Source organism: Aquarana catesbeiana, linkage group LG05 (assembly GCF_042186555.1).
Source record: "Aquarana catesbeiana isolate 2022-GZ linkage group LG05, ASM4218655v1, whole genome shotgun sequence".
Lineage (NCBI taxonomy): Eukaryota > Metazoa > Chordata > Amphibia > Anura > Ranidae > Aquarana > Aquarana catesbeiana.
Genome location: NC_133328.1, coordinates 389752400 through 389771536, shown reverse-complemented (window position 1 = coordinate 389771536; position 19137 = coordinate 389752400). Strand labels below are relative to the sequence as shown.

General features: G+C 41.8%; 1 protein-coding gene across 1 annotated transcript in view; it reads right to left on the bottom strand.

Moving 5' to 3' along the window:
• Positions 1–7305: 7305 nt before the first annotated feature.
• The window catches only part of SMIM13 (small integral membrane protein 13), a 33764-nt gene continuing 21932 nt past the window's right edge, over positions 7306–19137 (bottom strand). The window contains exons 2-3 of the mRNA XM_073631056.1: positions 17248–17333; positions 7306–12284 (exon numbers count right to left, since the gene is read on the bottom strand). Coding sequence (XP_073487157.1) covers positions 12091–12284; positions 17248–17323 — 270 coding nt within the window. The 5' untranslated portion in view covers positions 17324–17333 and the 3' untranslated portion in view covers positions 7306–12090. The remainder of the gene's footprint in view (positions 12285–17247; positions 17334–19137) is intronic.

The following is a 19137-nucleotide window of genomic DNA, read 5'->3' as shown; positions in this document are numbered from 1 at the left end:
TGCTGAATATTCTATTCCTCCTCAATCTTAATGATGCTAGCTTCCAACAATATTTTTGGTTTAGGGCACCACCACCACCCAAGGCCCAACTTTTCTGCCCTTGTTTAACAGGGGCATGTAATTACAATTTTTGATATAATATTTCACAGCAGGGCCTGTTCCTGCACCCAACAAGAGTAACTGTGAGGGCTTACAGTGTTCTGGCACCACCAAAATAAAAGACCCAATTTTTCTACCCCTTTTTAACACGGGCATGTAATTACAATTTTTGAAATAATAGTTAAGCAGGGCCCGTTCCTGTGCCCAACAAGAGTATCTGTGATGGGTTACAGTGTTCTGGTACCACCAACACCTAAGGCCCGACTTTCTGCAGAGTATATAATTTATATATTTTTAAAATTTGGTGCAGGGTTCCCCTTAAAATCCATACCAGACCTGAAGGGCCTGGTATGTATTTTGGGGGGAAATCCAGGCAATTTTTTTTTTTTGGTATTTTTGGCACAGGGTTCCCCTTAATATTCATACTAGACCCAAAGGGCCTGATAATGGACTGGGGGAGGGAACCCACGCTGTTTTTTTCAATGATTTTTATCTACCGTATTTATTGGCGTATAGCGCGCACTTTTTCCCCCTTAAAATCAGGGGAAAATCGCGGGTATGTGTTATACACCGATCCCCCCGCTGACCGTGAGCGGAGCGATCGCCGGCCGAGTTTGAAAATGGCGCCCTCGGCGCCAAAATACATAGCCGTGACTTGCGGCGTCTCTTCGGCCACTTTCGGCTCCACTCGTAGTCCCGCCTGGGATGGGGCCTGACTGTGAGTAGAGCGAGCGCCGCCCATATACAGATAGCCGAGTGTACTCGGCTAGGTTTGGCTAGCTCCGCTCACAGTCACGCCCAGTCCCACCCTATGATGGACACAGGGACTGGGCGTGACTGTGATTGGAGCTAGCCGAACCTAGCGGAGGACACTCGGCTATCTGTATATGGGCAGCGCTCGCTCCGCTCACAGTCACGCCCATCCTGGGCGGGACTACGAATGGAGCCGAAAGTGGCCGAAGAGATGCCGCAAGTCACGGCTATGTATTTCAGCGTCGGCGGCGCCATTTTCAATCTGCAGTGACACTGACAGGCCACTGCAGTTTAACTGCAGCCTGGGCAAGGCTGCAAATGGACACAGACAAAGCTGCAGATAGGCACTGACAAAGCTGCAAGGCTGCAAATGGACACTGATAAGGCTGCAAATGACTGCAAGGCTGCAAATGACACCAAGGCTGCAAGGCTGCAAATCACACCAAGGCTGCAAATGACACTGGACAAGCATGCAGATGGACGCTGTGCAAGGCTGCATTGATGGGTATTTAAATGTAAGTTTTTTTCCTTAAAACATTTTTTTTCTTAAAATTCCCTCCTAAACTTGGGGTGCGTGTTATACGCCGGCGCGTGTTATACGCCGATAAATACGGTATATAGCCGGAACCAACAATGTCCTCAAACACTTTTTATGGCAATAACATGCATATACGCCTTTAAAATGAGCACTTTTGATTTTTCGTGTTCGTGTCCCATAGACTTTAACGGTGTTCGCACAAATTTTTTGCCCGTTCGCAAGTTCTTGTGCAAACCAACTGGGGGGGGGGGGGGGCGTTCGGTTCATCCCTAGTCCCTAACAGAGTTTCTCCCTACATCAGGAGTCTGCATCAGAGACTACCCTTCACATGACAGTTCCTATCAGAGTTTTACACTTACAGCAACTGTTCCCATCAGAGTGTCTTCCTACATCAAGTGTCTCCATCAAAGTGCCTCCTTACATTAACTGCCCCCCTACATCAAATGTCCCCAACAGAGTGATCCCTTCCATCAAATGTCTACATCAATATCCCCCCTTATATCAATAGTTTCCGTCAGACTGGCTTAGAGATTAGTGGATGCATTCTCAGAGACCTAGGGATGGAGATTGCAACTAAAATCTAGATAGGGCGCAGTCCACCCCAACACCTTATGTCTGAGTCTGATGTGTATTAAATCTTAAAGGTCTTTTCTATACATCATCCAAAAACAAATCTGAAAGAGATTGGAGTGAAGAGGAACATTAGTGCCCAACCTTAGCCTTAACTTTAACTTTTAAATTGTTCATAAAGTAAAGCCTCCAACTATGCCCCCTCTTTACAATCTGCCATCAGAATGTGCTCCCTCTTTAGCTTAAAAGCATATGCCTCTTGGTCCCCAGATTGTGCTAGTTCTCCAAACGCTGTACTTCTCTAAACTATTCCTACCCTTCATGTAATGTACCCCAATTATGCCCCTCTTTGCCTAAAAATGGTGTCCTAGTTACCCCTAGAATGTGTCCTCTGTGTTGCCAAAGCCATTGCTCCTTCTACACTCTGTCCTCAGAATATGAACCACGTTTGTGCTTTCTCTGCTCCACAATATTCTGGAACCTAATATCACTTAAAGCAGAATCTGACCCTCCACTTGAAGAGATCATCCCCCCTAACACATTTGGCACATGATAATTTTTTTTTTTGGGGGGGGTGGGTAACTAGTTTTGATAGGTACCCATTCCCACTTAGATTGCCTAGGTGAACAGAGCAGAAGTTCAGCTCCCCTCTCTTTGCCCGGAGCCCTCTGGCACACGTCACAGGTCACGGAAGGCTACGGGACCTTTCACAAAGCACAGCCCGGCTGGTGAATGTGCAGTGAGAAGCCAGTTTTGAAGCTATAAGGAGTCACAGCCTGCTTTCCACACTAAACACAACGGGGACCCAAAGACCGACGAAGAACCAGCCCAGGTGAGGACGGCGCTAGATCCTGGCTATAGACAGGTAAGTGTCCTTTTATTAAAAGTCAGCAGCAACAGTATTTGTAGCTGCTGACTTTTCATTTTTTCTTTCTAGAGAGAAGATCCTCTTTAAGTGTATAGGAAGAGGTTCACTTCTTATGTTATCTTGACAAATGTGACCTTCTCTAGGGAGAGGAGTTGTGATGTTCCAGTGGTGAACTTTTATTTTCCATTCCATTCTAGTTTACTATTCAAATTCTCTTGTAACTGGGATAGGAAGTGATTTTTATTTCTGTTACCAGTCATGCTGGGGATAGGGGTGGGTACATACCTGTATGCTATGTCTGAGTGACCAGTCTCCAGCTTTCAAAATATTAAACTTTTGGCAGGGGACTTATGAAAATACAGCAGGATCAGAAATCTATCTGCGGCTACATTTAAATCACACTGGGTTTTGGTTGTTGAGCAGATTAAGCTACCGTTATCCACAAAATTAATTATGAAGATATTCTGTGCTTCAGAAATGTAATGTTATAAAATAGTAAAATTCTCAGCCAATTTATTGCTTCAACATTGCTACAGTGGCATTTCTGTTTATGATCACCTTTGCCTAAAGCTACCAGCCCCCAATGTGGAGGAAAAACAAAGACAAAACAGGAATATAGACTTGAATGCTAATGTATTGGAACTGCAGGGAACTTTTACTACAGTTTGCTGGAACTATTATCCCATTAGTGCTTTTTATTCAGCTTAAACTTTTAAATTTGCTGATTTAACTCACCTGAATATTATTATGGTGCAGTTTTAAAAAGGAAATATAGCTCTGGATTCAAATTTTAAACACAGGTAAAAGTCACCTTCTACAGTCTAACAAACAGAAAGTCTTGTTTGACCTTAAAATATTAATTCTCTGCAAAGGCTGAGTTTGTGGATCTTAGCTTTCCCTGCTTGCTCTTTTCTGAATTACGGTAACGTCATGGTTAGATATTTGAAATTCGGACAAATTTTGCATCTTTCGGACATTCGGATACATCCGAATGTCCGAATAAACAAAATAACGAATTTCAACTAATACGAAAGAAGTTATAGCGGATATAACGAATGAATTCAACACGATTTGGTAATTCGTTAAAGATCTGATGAAACAAAAAGTCAACTCAAAATAAATATTACAGTCCAATCAGTTGATTAATTTTGTGCTGGAGGTTGGATTACTGGCAAAGTGCATTCCTGAGAACTGAGTGAGAAGGGTGTTGTATTGTATTTGAGCAGAGGAGAAGAGATATTGTCATTGTGTGTGTTAATTGTTTATTGAATCTAACGACTTTCCAATCTACGAATCATCATCGTGAATATATATACATACACACCAAGCTGCTTGCCTATTGCAGATTCAGTCTTCCCAGCCTGGTGCAGGTCTACAATTTTGTTTCTGGTGTCCTTCACCATAGAGGAGTTTGGAGCGTGACTGTTTGAGGTTGTGGACAGGTGTCTTTTATACTGAGTGGAGGACAGAGGAGCCTCTTAAAGAAGAAGATACAGGTCTGTGAGAGCCAGAACTCTTGCTTGTTTGTAGGTGACCAAATACTTATTTTCCACCATAATTTGCAAATAAATTCTATCAAAAATCAGACAATGTGATTGTCTGGATTTGTTTCCACGTTTTGTCTCTCATTGTTGAGGTATACCTATGATGACAATTACAGGCCTCTCTCATCTTTTTAAGTGGGAGAACTTGCACAATTGGTGGCTGACTAAATACTTTTTTGCCCCACAGTAGATAAATATCAAATTTCAACTAATGCGACACTACAGAAATAACGAATTATCCGAAAATGAATTAACGTAACATAACGAATATAAGAGAACGAAAACGAAACTAAATGAAATTTTCCGTTGTGCACAAGTCTAATATTCATCGTACAAGGACTTTAAGGCTGGGTTCACACTTATGCGAATTGGTTGCAGGTTTCCTCGCATCCAATTTGCATAGTAGGGGATTGCGATTAGCTCTCACATCTCCGCAGCGGCTCCAGTGTGAATTCCACAGGAGACCTGTGCGTCTTTTGGTCAGTTTCAGGTCCGAATTCAGCCCAAAATGCGGGATGAAATTGGACTTGAAATGGCAAATGGAGCTGCACCAGACTCTTGCTGTAAGCCGATGCATTCTATAGTGTGAACCCAGCCTAAGACTGCATTTGCACAGGCCTTCAGCTATGGTGCAAATTCCTGCTGTTGGGTTTGATAGCTGTGAGTGGATAACTTTGGATACCTAGCCTGTAAACTGCAATGACAGGCTGTCGGCAGGCTCAGCTTTTCGTGGCTGTTCACACAGCCAGGGATCACCTGCTTTGATGGCGGCTAGGTGCTGGGATTCACAAATGACTAAATGCCTGTGCAAATGCAGCCTAAACGTTTTAAGGTTTTAAACTTCCATACAGATGCTTCAGCAGCAACTCAGGAAAAGGTGAACAAACTTAAGGTTTACTGGTATATTTTGACCTAACTTAACCCTTGACCCTTTGAAGATCGGTATTCAAAATAGATTACGAATGTACTTCTAATGAGTGGCATTCATGTTCCTTAACAGTGGATACAAAAACAACATGGCTCAAAACTACAGGAAGTTATTGGTAAATAAATGTGCTAAGGTGCTGTCAGAACTGAATTGTACTCTTTGCTATAATAAAAGTTACACACACGAGTGATAAGTTAGCATGTGTAAAGTTTGTGACATTTGTACAACAGTGGAGGAAGTGTGACTGTTGAGGTCTTGGCAAGGGAGGACCGGGCAACTGGACATTTGTCTCAGGCCAGTACAAAGAAAAAAAAATTGTATACTGGGCTGCTACCTAAAGCATAGATATTCCCTCATTCACACTGTGATCATAATGGCAGGAGCAGTCAATTACAGCTGCTGGGTACCCAAATTAGACCTGCAATTACAACTCCTGGCAGATGGAAGAGTCCTTTTTAGATGTTGACCCATGACTAAATGCAGACATCCACAAGCAAAACTATACTAGAAAGCTATGACTACAGGTCTAAACCTTGCATGTAGCTACATACTGTATAATTGTTAGCATCCAGTCCCTTTTTTGTGCAGGAATAAAATGTAACATTTTTTTAACTACTACTTCACAATCCTGTGGTCTGGCAAAGGCATCCAATCAGAGCTTCTGCCTCCTTTTACCAAGCTTAACAGAGGAAAAAAAAAAAAGGAAAGAAAGCACCAGCCAAGCCCCCATCCCAATCAGATTTGAACAGACATACCCTTTAAAATGCATGTAAAGCAAAACTTTAGATTTTCTTTCAGTTTTGAATAAAATGCGAAAGGGTTACAACCTTTTATTGAGTTTTTATTTCTGTTTGTGTCCTTGCTGGAGAGATGCAATCTCACTATTGTTCCTAAAGGCAGGAAGGCAGAGGAGAAATCACCGCTCTAGGTGAGCAGAGGAGTTCCCATGGCAGGTAACCCCACAGGTGCTGGTCTGGCTTGCCACCGCAACAAACAAGGAAACTTGAAATAGGCAGATGCAACGAGATACCAATAAAAACCTCTTTATGTAGACAGATGCAGTCACACTAACGGAAGGTTAACATGTTTCACACACCTTGTGCTTAGTCATATGAGTCAGATGTGTGAAACATGTTAACCTTCCATTCATTCCTGTGACTGCATCTGTGTACATTACAATAAAGAAGTTTTATTGATATCCGGTTGCAATGTGCAGCTGCATATTCCTAGTTCACTATTGGTCCTGGTGTCAATTGTTTGTTACAGAAAGTGATGGTAATCCAAATGTTTTGAGTTGTTACACAAATAGGAAGTGAGGGAGAATCTTCCAATAGGGAATCCAGTTTTGGTGACAACTGTAGAAGGGTAGCTATCTCCTCACATTTAAAATATCTCCTTTTAGTTCCTGATTTTTCTATGGTAAAGAAAGTTTAGGCTTTAAATACACTTTAATGCCTTACGGGGTCTGCAGTGGGTGCATCACATGAATTTAGTTTATACATATACGGGTATACCTTAAAGTGAACAAAGCATGTCCCTTTATAGTGCGTACATGTCTCACATCAAAGCACTAAGTGTAATTTCTGTCCACTGCCTTATTCCTCTACTAGAAGCATGAGTCACTTCTGACATGTTTTCCTGACACCAAGACAAAAAGGTGACAGGGGAGGAAGCGCCAGCTGATTGACAGCCTCAGCTCTGTTCCTTCAAGCTGTATGAGGGGGGGGGGGTGTCCCTTCCCTCCAGACAGCTCTGAGCTCCCCACAGATGTAACTTCACCTCTCTGCCCCCCAATTTTCAGAGCTGAGAGATCTTCTGTAAATTCTGCACTTTGAATGGATGTAGGGGAAAGACAGCTGTAGATAAACTGGTGCAACATTTGTAGAAGGATTTGTTTCATCTCTGTCTATCACCTGAGGATAGACACTTCGCTGGCTATACGTGAGAGTTTACAAACACTTTAATTACTAAATAAACACAACAATGTGAAAAAAGGAAGCAAAACTTCAGTCTGTATCGTCTTTTATTATGATTCATAACACTGAAGAGGCAAATGCTAAGTCAAGGCAATCCCCAGCTAATCTTAACGAAATGCCCAACATAATGATTCTAACAGAGACAAACCTTAAGTTAACACAGATGCCATGTGGTGTAAACATATGACGACACAGCAGGTAGACAATTGTGCATAATGCTGCTGGTGCAATGCAATTACACAGGACAATGTCTGCTAGAGATAATTGCACAAGTGCAATTTTCCCTTAACAAGCACAAAAAAAAAAACTCTTTCCACGTGACCTAGGCAACAATTCTACTTCAATGGTGAAAAAAGACACTGAAAATATGTGTATGTGCAATCACCCTTAAATTAATTCCTTGAACTTTGATAAATACAGTATAAAGTGCGTTTGGTGAGGCACCACCAAATACAGTTTAAAGACACTAGCTTATACAACAAATATATGGTAGCTATGGGTCAATACTATTTAATGGCAAAATAAAGACTGTAATCCCAAGGCAACTCTGTCGTAAAATAAAGCAGGTTTTGACAGCCTCAACTTAAACTTATTGCAAGTGGCTAGAAAACCCCCATATGCTATTAAAAATGCAGTTCATTTATTTGCAAACCTTATTACTGAAGTACATAATGCCTCAAACCGTAAAAGTCAACTAAATCTGCTCATGAGGAATAGCATTACTATTTAACAAACAAGATGAAAACAATATACTCACATAGAAAGCACCCTACTGTATCTATTCAATGGTTGCCAAACTACAACACTCAGCATGCTCTGGCATTCAAAGATATAAAGATGTCGCTGCAGTACCAATGCAGAAACAATGCAGCCTTTCACACTAAGGATACTTACTACATATAAAACAATCAAAGCAAATTAAAAATATTGCAGTAAATATCAGTTGCCCGAGATATTTTCAGCTTTATGCTGAACACCCCTGGCACCAAAAAAAAAAAAAAAAAGTCACATATTTCTTACGATCACACTAAAAAACAGCAAAAGGCAAAAATATTCATACAAATTTTTAAAGCAAAAACACACTTAACGACCCCAAAGAATGGTAGTACACTATCAGGCTTACTTAATAAGGCAAAAAGCAAGGTACAAAGGGCATGTATTCTTCACGATCAATCAGAATCCATCTTTCACTGGTAAGACTATAGTAAACAGTTCTGATTGTTTGCTATTGTGTTATATCAGGGATATGCAATTAGCGGACCTCCAGCTGTTGCAGAACTACAAGTCCCATGAGGCATAGCAAGACTCTGACAGCCACAGGCATGACACCCAGAGGCAGAGGCATGATGGGACTTGTAGTTTTGCAACAGCTGGAGGTCCGCTAATTGCATATCCATGTGTTATATCATTGCTCTTTGTACTGTCTTAATCATGAATATGTACATGGTACAGGGAATACCATATATTTCACTGCTTAGTGCAGTGAGGTTACAAAATGGCTTTTGAACCGTGGTGAAACCAGAAAGGTCACAACTGTGCCCCGCTTTTGGGGGCTAAATGGCTTGTGGAGGACTGGTATACCCCCTTTCCAACAAAGACATTTGGAAACCATTCTTAGGCTTTTCATGTCAACAGTTTCTAACTTTAGATTGCCATTTAACCATGGTGGTAGTATCTTGTCAAATGCGGTGGCATCACACTGCCAAAGTCCTGACAGTTTTCTGCAGTGGGCCATTGGAAAATTGAGGTATTCTATACAAAGGTTTTTAAAAAGTCAGCTTTTTGTCAATGGGATCGACTTCGTCTCAGTGCATGTATCTTAGAAATCTGAATAATTCATACACCTCTCTACAGGTATAGAAACCTATGCAAGTTGATATTTTTACTTTACATAACATGACCTTATCACACATAATAAATGTCAGTATATAATATAGTCTATAGTGGTCCCCACCAGTTACTCCTAATACTACTAATAATGATAATAATAATAACAATATGTCTTCGTATCACAACAAAGTTATACTCTCTTTAAAAAAAAAAAAAAAAAAAAAAAGCATTCATCCTATTTGTCAATGTACTGTATTCAAGTTGAATACATTGTAAAGAACTTCTATTACCATATCTAAACTATTAGCAAAATACAGTTACTGTCAGAAATATATATACATTATATAAGGGTGTGTGGAGTAAAAAGGGTAACAACCCTTTAATGCTGTACCAGCCTAGATAGTGGCAAGTCACCCACAAAAAAAACCCATAGAATCAATATTATAAAAATGAACAGGGCGTTTAAGGGTGACCCAACAGTATTATAATAAGGACATTTTTTGTGTGTGCATATGGTCAGCCCCCTTCTCTTGTGGGATAGATGGACTGTAATTTCTTGATGTAGAAAACATGCATTTTGAGTCATTTTGTTTATATTACCCTATTTGCAGTTACATGATATTTACATGATAGTTACATATTACACTTTTTTATATGTAATAGATGAAATTCACCAGTAAATGGCATTTTATTCTATGAAGAAATCTGATATCCTTAAGAGGCGGAATAAGACTGCTAAACCCGTCGACAGATATTTTCTACTAGATTCTTGCCATTATACCTTCCGATTTTTATTTTTATTTGTAATGTTGATGTCTTTGTTAACCACTTGCCGACAATATACTGTATATATATATATGGCAGCAAAGCAGGTCTCCTGCGCTGGATCACATACCTAGTACGTGATCTAGCACTTCCGGGCTGGGGGGTGCGATCAGTGGGTACCGCAGACTCGATGTCCGCCGGCACCCGCCGATTAATCGTTACACAGGCAGTATGTAAACAAGGTAGATTACCGTTCTGTCAGCGGGGAAGACATTTGTGTTCCTTATAAGCAGGAACACGGATCTCTGCCTTCCCCTAGTTAGTACAAGCACCTCCCACAGTTTAGTAAAGCACAGGCTAGGAACGCATTTAGCCCTTTGATCACCCCTGATGTTAACCCCTTCCCAGCCAGTGTCAATAGTACAGTGACAGTGCATATTTTTTAGTCCTGATCACTGTATTAGTGTCACAGGTCCCCAAATAGTGTCAAAAGTGTCAGTTAGTGTCCTGACTGTCCGCGCCAAGTCACTGATCACCGCCAGTACTAGAAAAAAAAAAAAAAAAAAAAAGAAATAAAAAAATTCATAAATATATCCCATATTATGTTGACGCTATAACTTTTGCGCAAACCAATCAATATACGCTTATTTTTTACCAAAAAATATGTAGCAGAATACATATTAGCCTAAATTCATAAAGAAATTTATGATTTTTTTATTGGATAGGTTTTATAGTAGAAAGTAAAATATATATATATTTTTTTTCCCAAATTGTCGGTCTGTTTTCGTTTATAGCGTAAAAAAACTGTATTTTTTATATTTAAAGTATTCATTATAGTCTCTAGTATAATACTGTTAGGTCACCCTTAAAGGCCCTGTTAATTTTTATATATTGTTTCTACATTTATTATCACTTACAGTATACCAGGTTAAAGATAAAATAAAAAATAGGTTACCTAACAAGCCAGAGCGTGAACAATCTCTTACACTTTTTACACCTATATTTTGATTCATTGTTAGAGATACAAGATAGCAGGTTCATTTACCTTATAACTGCCTGGTATGTAAAAAAATGTAGAGATATGAATATTTACAAAGTTACTTGTAATGGAAAGGAACTGTAAATGTAGTCACGACTAAGCAGAAGGCATGCACACATACTAAATTGAATATTAGGATGAATATGCCAACATTGGATATGGCTTTTCTGCAGCTGTAGTTCTATGAAAAACCGTAATATTGTGTAATGTAAACAAAAGCAACAGTTACTATTTCATTGTCACCAGTAGATAAATCCATAGTAAAAAAAAAATGGTGAAAGAAGTGAAGTACCGCACATAGCTACCATATGCTCTCAATGCAGTCATTCTATACAAAGGTTAAAGAACAGGTGATTGGTTAACATGTACTTGTTAAAATTGCAGGTGTGCCAATTATAATGTAACATCCAGTGTGCGATCCACGCAGAAAAAAAAGCTAAAGTCCCAGATCAGGATTAACCAAGATTCTTCCTTGAGGCCAAACCATAGTCATGCTCTCTTAGAAGCAGTATCATAAGGAATGCAAGAGCACCTAATAGAGGAGTACATTGTGTTTCCAGAGAGAAAAGCAGCATCTAATGCTCTAAAGTTATAAATGTGATAACCATGACTAAAGGCGCCCGCACAGTGCTTTCTTCTTGCATACACAACTGATATAAGACATTACAGGAGTGAAGTGAGAAGTCCTGCACACTAAAAGCTTTTGTCATTACATTTTGATGGACATCAAGGCAGCAGAATGAGCTCATAGGTAATTTCTACATTATAATTTAACAAGGTGCTCTTTTATAAACGACAGCTGAAATTCAGCATATATTACTAGTGGTAACTGCCAATTCCATGTTCTCACTAAGAAGCAAAACTGCTTCAGATTAAATAATCCTGGGTAGTTAATACAAAGCAGAAAATGAAGCAGCCACATTTACACTTTACAGCTTGTTGGACAATCAGTGCAGTGGCGAAATATGTTCATGTCTAGGTTCATACACTTAGAGCTTCACATCCTTTGGAAGTATTTGAGGACAGGTAATGAAACTTCAGAACCGATTTCATCCATAGTGCCATACTTTTATGAAGCCATTATTCCCATAAAGTCATATAGTGTTGACTTCTACAGTGCAGATGCTGAAAGCATGATGTTAGGATTGCCACTGATAAAGTCCCAGCAGCGTAGCCATGCTTAGGTGGCCTCTTCAGCTGGAGCTCTCCTCTGTCGTACAGATTTTGCTCTGGTCTTCTGTGGAGTCAGTGGGGTTTCTGACTCTGTAGCTGACTCGGATGATTCGTTTTCTCCTTGAAGGGAGGCGCTATCACAGACAAGTTCTCGGAGGAACTTGAACTTAGACAAGAAGAGGTGCCAGACCACATACCAGCCTAAGAAGGAAAGTATAAAGGCATTATGGAACAGCTCTGTAGCTCAAATCCAGGCAGATACAAAAAAAAACATTTAATACAGTCAGTCACATATTACATTTATAATTGTAGCGCCCTGCTCCTTTTGACCAGGCGCTTGCAAGTAAATTTAGTTTTTGGCTGAGCTGTAACCAGCTCAGATTGAATGTATATAGTTGACTGGATCTGTTCTGGAGTTGACTTGGTTGTGCAGTTCCCACTGTTGCCAGTAGGTGTCACTGGTACCATGGGACAGTGTGTGAATAACAACTTAGTGAAACTTTAATGAATATTCTTCTTTCAGAAACAGCCCAGTGGGAGGTTCTTGCTGCTGTGCATCCTGGGGGAGAGTATTTATGGGGCAGATGCCATGTGCTAGAGATCAGTTCTTACCTCATGGCCCTCCAGGATGTAGGGCTGTGTCACTGCAGCTGTGCAAGTAGGCCCAGAAGCCTATCTGGGGCCTACTACCGCAGAGGTGGTCCTTAGGCTGTCTTGCCTGCTGGGAAAAAGCTGAGCCAAGCTGAGGAGATCCAGTGGAGGACCCTTGCTGGAGAGAGCCAGGATGAAGGCTGGTCTCTCAGAAGGGCCTGGTGACTTACTTGGAGGACGCACCTATCTCTAACCTATCCTCACAGTACTGCCGGGTCAGCTTAAAGGTTCTGGTGCTGTGAAGAAGCTGTTCTACATTTAAACTACACTTACAGTATCGCCGGGTCGGCTTAAAGGTTCTGGTACTGGAAGCTGTTCCACAATTCAATCAAGGTAACTAACTGTCTGGCTGCTAAGTTTGTGAGAGAGACTTATCCAGGCATATACTGGCTGCTAAGTCTGTGAGAGAGACTTATCCAGACATCTTGCAGGTTGCTAGATCTGTGGCAGAGATCTACCCAGCCATACAAGATTTACAGAGAGAAAACTGTGTTTGTCCTTTATTCTCAAGAGTCTGTAAGTGATCTGCTACAAAAAGGTATCTGCAATTCCCCTTCAACCTCTTTACTGCTACTTCTTTCAAGTTGTCTTGTAAAAAAAGCATTGGAAAAAGAACTAAGTGACTGGTGCATACATTGGTGGGCGCAAGGCCCAATATAGACTCTAAGTTCCTGATGTGGTGAAACTACAGGTAAGGGGTGACGGCAACAACACAATTTAAATCAGCAGCTCCTTCGGGGGTCAGTGCTACATAATCTTTATATAAACCTTTTTAAATCCCCTATATATCAAAACTGAGACTGGGAGAGGATCAGTACTCAGACTCATCCAGGCACATATGCTGACAAAACACGCTGACAGGAAGAGATAGATGACCTCAGTCTGCTGCTTATTCACTGTCCAATGACATGCTGGGTGGTCCAGTCTGGCTGGGCTGTGCTCAGGGCTGCGGTTAGAAATCCCTATACAGCCTACCTGACACCCCCACCCCGAATTACAAAAATTAAAAAAAAAAAAATGATATTATTTTTCCAATTTTTAAAAACATTTCTTCACAATTTTAAAAATAACGTTCTAGAATTTATTTTTTAATTGACGATTTACATTTTTTTTTTATTTTTGCTACAATGCTTCTGAAGGGGGGTGCTTGAATGAAATATTAGGGGTCTAAACAGGCCCCTGACATCTCACCTTTGAGACATAGAAAGGAATTGAGGACAGATTCTTCAGTTCCTTTCTCTGTAGCCTCAGCTGCACTGAAGAAGAATGAACAGGAGACAGAGGCTCCTGTTCATTCATAAATTGAAGCATAGTAAACAGTTTACTATGCTCAGTTATCAATGGACACAGGAGTGATCGGTACCGATCACTCACTGTGTCCAAATCATAAAAGGAATGGGCCGGTATATGACATATTTACCGACCCATTCCCCCACTCTCCACCCACCTGTGTACCCAAAGCAGCCGGGGGGAGAGGAAAGCCGGCAGCGCTGAGGGGGGGCCTGGGCAAACAGGGGGGAGTCAGATGTGGGCAGCATGCAGAGGGGGAACGGTGCAGTGGAACGGGAGGACAATTACAAAATGCTGCACTGTGTTTGTGTCTCTCCCTCCAGCAGAGCTGGCAGGAGGGAAAGGGGGAGAAACCAGCTTTCAGCTGCTGGAAGGAGAGACACAGACAGTGCAGCATTCTGTAATGGTCCTCCTGTCCCGCCACACAAATACCCCTCCCCCAGTGTACACGGGTCCCCTGCAGGAGGCCCAGTGGTACCCCCCTATCAGCGGCTCTGGCTGTGCAGAGTTTTAGGCTGTGTAAAACTCTGGACTAAAACGGCTAAATAGCTTTCATATGTATCCTATTTGTTTATTTAGTGGTTTGCTGTAGCTCAGCTTTAAAGGATTACACTAGTTTAATTTAAAATTGGGCTCTGAAACAAACTACCATTTTTACCTACTTGTAATGGAAAAACAGTTAATTTTTAATCCAATGTCTGACATCATGAAAATGTTTGTGCCACTGCCACCATATCATGACTAAACAAGAAGCGGGAACTAAACCCCAAAAAACACTCACCACCAACTTCCAGCGAAGCTGTAATTACATCCCTCTCTGGCTGCTGTCAACTTACCCCAAGCTACTTCTGGGTGCAGGGTTTTTCTTCCTCTTGCTTGGCCAATGGTGGAATAACGTAATTCCGTGCATGCACACTGAATACAGTCATTCCGGGCACAACTGGAGTGTGCCAGGAATGCACACTGAGCTGCGCATGCACAACTTAGCGTGCATTCAATAGAGGACTGCTAGCAGGCAGGTAAGTATTTGTTACTGTATATTTTTTTCTGCAATAAAGAGTTGCCTGTTTGCAGTTATTTAATAGGTTTAGTTATGCTTTAAAAGGCCTTTTTACAGGCATACTTCCTGTTCCAGGTGATTTTTCCCTATGACTGCATACTTGTTGAACTTGTGTCACTTTCCTTCCCCTGTGTAAGCTTCCAGACAAGTAGGAGTATGCGATCAGGCTGACCACAGTTTCAAACATGGCCCACTACCCTTAACTGATAGTAGTGAAGGACAGTGCAGGGGTTGTGTCAACACAAGTCTTGGCCATTGGAGAACAGGCAGGCTGTGCTCCCAACAGAGCCAGAAAACTGACCACACTAGGAGGGATATGCTTCTATGCTAAGCGTGGTCAGTTTGAAATAGGAAAGCAGGAGGACTAGCAGTATTTCACACAAAGGAAGCAATACAAAGAGAACAGGATACCTTTTAACAAAAGTACATGGCACAACAGACTCGTATCAGGGATATGAAATGTTTAGATAACATACATTTGCTTTTTATCATTCCAGACTCTGCTGTTCTTCCCTGGGAGTTTTGAGAGTTCTCTCCCACCTTTATGTATCACAGCACATACATTTTATGTCTCAACAGAGTCCCAAGAAGTTGAAAAAAACCGCTAGGTGATTCTCTAGCATCCACCATGCACAGGGCCGTATTTACATCTCAGGAGCCTATAAGCAGAGAATTCTGAAGCGCCCACACTCCCTTAAAGAAAACCCCAGCACTAATCAACATGCTCACCCCTAAGCATAAATTCAAGTTAAAATTCTCCCCAAGCAAAAATTCCCCATCTTTACAATTCAAATCCCCCTCCCAGCACATATCTTTGCTCCCCAATTCCACTTTCCAGCTCAAATCCCCCCACAAAATCACCCCTCCTAGCAAACATCCTCTTTCCTTCCAAATAACCCCCTCCCCCCCAGCATAAATCCCCATCCTCCTCCTAGCACAAATCCTCTTCCCCAAACCCCCCTCCCAGCACAAATCCATCCTCTTAGAACAACCCCCTCCAAATTACTCTTTCCAGCACAAATCCCTGTCCCCCCCCCCACCCAATTCTCCCCTCCTAGCACAAATCCTCCCCAAACACATACATCCCCCCCAATTCTCTCTTCTAGCACAAGCCCCCCCCCCCCTTCCTCCCCCTAGCACAATCCCCCCTACCCATTACTTCCCAGCACAGAGAACCCCCCTCCAATCTTGCAGGAGTAGTAGGGAGGCACAGACTCTCTGTGCCCCCTCATGAATATTGTACCAACGCCCGCTGCAAGTTCAGACAGGAGGAGTGCCAGCGAGGAGAGAGCTGGGGGTAACAGCGCTCCTCCATACAGCAGATAACACAGGACCCTCTTAGATCGGACAGTGCACGGCTTGATTACTTGTCCCCTACCTCCTCCAAGGACTGCTCGTCTCCTGGAAATGTGGGTAAGGAACGGGTAGTCAAGCCATGTATTGTGCGCTCTACGACGATCCAGTGTAATCCGCTGTATGGAGGATCGCTTCACTGACAGGAGCGGGGGGGGGGGGGGGCACAGAAAGCCCACACCTCCTCCCAGCTCTCTTCTTGCTGACAATTCTCCTGTCCAGACTTGCAGCGAGTGTGGGTGCAATGTGCATGGGGGCCAGCCTGGGGGGTACACAACTGAAATCTGGGGGGGCGCACTCCCCACATGGATACACAGATGGGCGCCCCTCTAGGAAGGGTGCCTGTAGGCACATGCCTACAGTGCCTAATGGAAAATCCAGCCCTGACCAGGCACTAACTGAAATATTAGTTTTGTGAGGTCTGGCTCTTTAGTTATTGCACAGATATTAAAATATCTACAGTATATCTCCAGGGTTTGTGAAAATAAGGCACGAATGTCAAATAAACACTCCAGTGGATCTCTCATTACACAAGTTATGTGGGCCACTTCATCCACAGGTCCGTGCATGGTTTGATGAGACAAATTTCTACAAGAGAAGTTTAAATAATCAGACAGAGCAGCTCTCCTGCCATGACATTAAGGTTGATAGCCCCCCATTTCTTTTTACAAGCTATGAAATTGCTGAATATATAGATTTATTGATAAAAAACAAAAAAGCACAGACCCAAACAAGCTGTCAGATGGAAAACATCACATACAGTACATTGTACACTAAAATAATAATATAATCTCCTGCAATAATACTCACCACACAGCATAAACAGCAGGACACAGACTAATGTGGCCACAAAGACCAAAAATGTCAACCCAACACTCTGCCACATTTTCTATTTTCTGTAACACAAAAAAGAAACAAAATAATAAAAACAGGAAAAGAAAAAAAATATTATTCAAAAACAGGAAAACTAGATATTTTGATGACAGCTGCACATTTAAAAATATTGTGATTGGGTTTACATTAATGTGAATGTATGCATCCATTGATGGTGCACACCCTCTTTTTGGACATTTTTAGGAGCCACCATCTTGTCTTTATTTTGCACTAAGCCTGGGGATAGAGGAACATGTCATTCAGCAGGACCTCTACCACCAGATTCTAGACAGAGGAGAAGGATTTGGGTGTCCACATTATCAGCAAGGTAGGTGGCTGCAGTGAGACGGGAAGAGTCTAACTTTGTACAAAGACAAAAAAAAAAAAATTTTTGATTTGCTTAGAACCTTGAACATTACACTGGCATCAGTGCAGAAAAGGAAAAACACATTTAGTAGGATATTTTCTTAACTTTGAGTATATTTAAAACTTTCTTTTCCCATTACACAGTCATTTATTAGCATCTACCTGGTGATCCTATCAATTCTTGTAACATTCTGACCACGCCAAGTACAGAGGCAGATCTGTGTTGGCGTGCTCATTTTGCATCCCTCAGCTCTCTTATAGGAGCAGGAAGCCTATAGTCAGATTTGCTGCCACATCCCCATCCATGGTGTGCTTGATTGATAGTTTTTTTTACGTACCTCATGAAGATTGCTGAAAACTCCCAGACTGCATCTCCTGATCCCTCATTGTTGCTAAGGTGTTGCTAAGACACAGCCAGCTGTTACTGTTCACATCCACCATCAACGTAGCGAGCTCTCAAATGCTGAGCTTATAGCTACTTCATCAGAGGAGAGAAAGCACATGTGAAGGTGTTTGAACCAAAGAAATAGCTAACTCCTGTGATGTTGGAGGTGAACAGTAATGCCCTGTACACACGATAGGATTTTCCGATGGAAAATGTGTGATAGGACCTTGTTGTTGGAAATTCCGATCGTGTGTGGGCTCCATCACACATTTTCCATAGGAATTTCCGACACACAAAGTTTGAGAGCTTTCTATAAAATTTTCCGACAACAAAATCCGTTGTCGGAAATTCTGATCGTGTGTACACAAATCCGACGCACAAAGTGCCACTCATGCTCAGAATAAATTAAGAGACGATAGCTATTGGCTACTGCCCTGTTTATAGTCCCGACGTACGCGTTTTAGGTCACCGCGTTCAGAACGATCGGATTTCCTGACAACTTTGTGTGACCGTGTGTATGCAAGACAAGTTTGAACCAACATCCATCAGAAAAAATCCATGGATTTTGTTGTCAGAATTTCCGATCAACGTGTGTACAGGGCATTACAGCTAGGAGTGTCTTAGCAACAGCCTAGTCACAAGGCAGGATGGGGAGATGCAGTCAGTTTTTGGGAGTTTTTCAGTATGGCTTCATGAGGTATGTATTTGGCCTACACCTATAGCAAGGGCATTATTCATCTTTGGTCAAAGCTGGACAGTTTGTTTATATCTACAGATGCCCCTTATCTGCATACACTAGTTCATATTTGGTAAAGATAAACTATGTGCTGATTTTTTTGTTTATAAAATCATTACAAGGGACGGTGCTTACATTACATGAAAATAATCCATTGTGTTGGTGGCTGCTCTCTTAGTTGAAGTCTTCCACCCTCTGCTTCCCCACCAAAAAACCCCCACAGCAGTAATCTTCTGGTGCTGCCGGGGGTTAATATGAGTTTCTACACCTGTCATGGGCACTTATCAAGAGTGCCCACTATGCCCCCCCCCTCTATTCATAAAAACTGTGCTATAGCTTC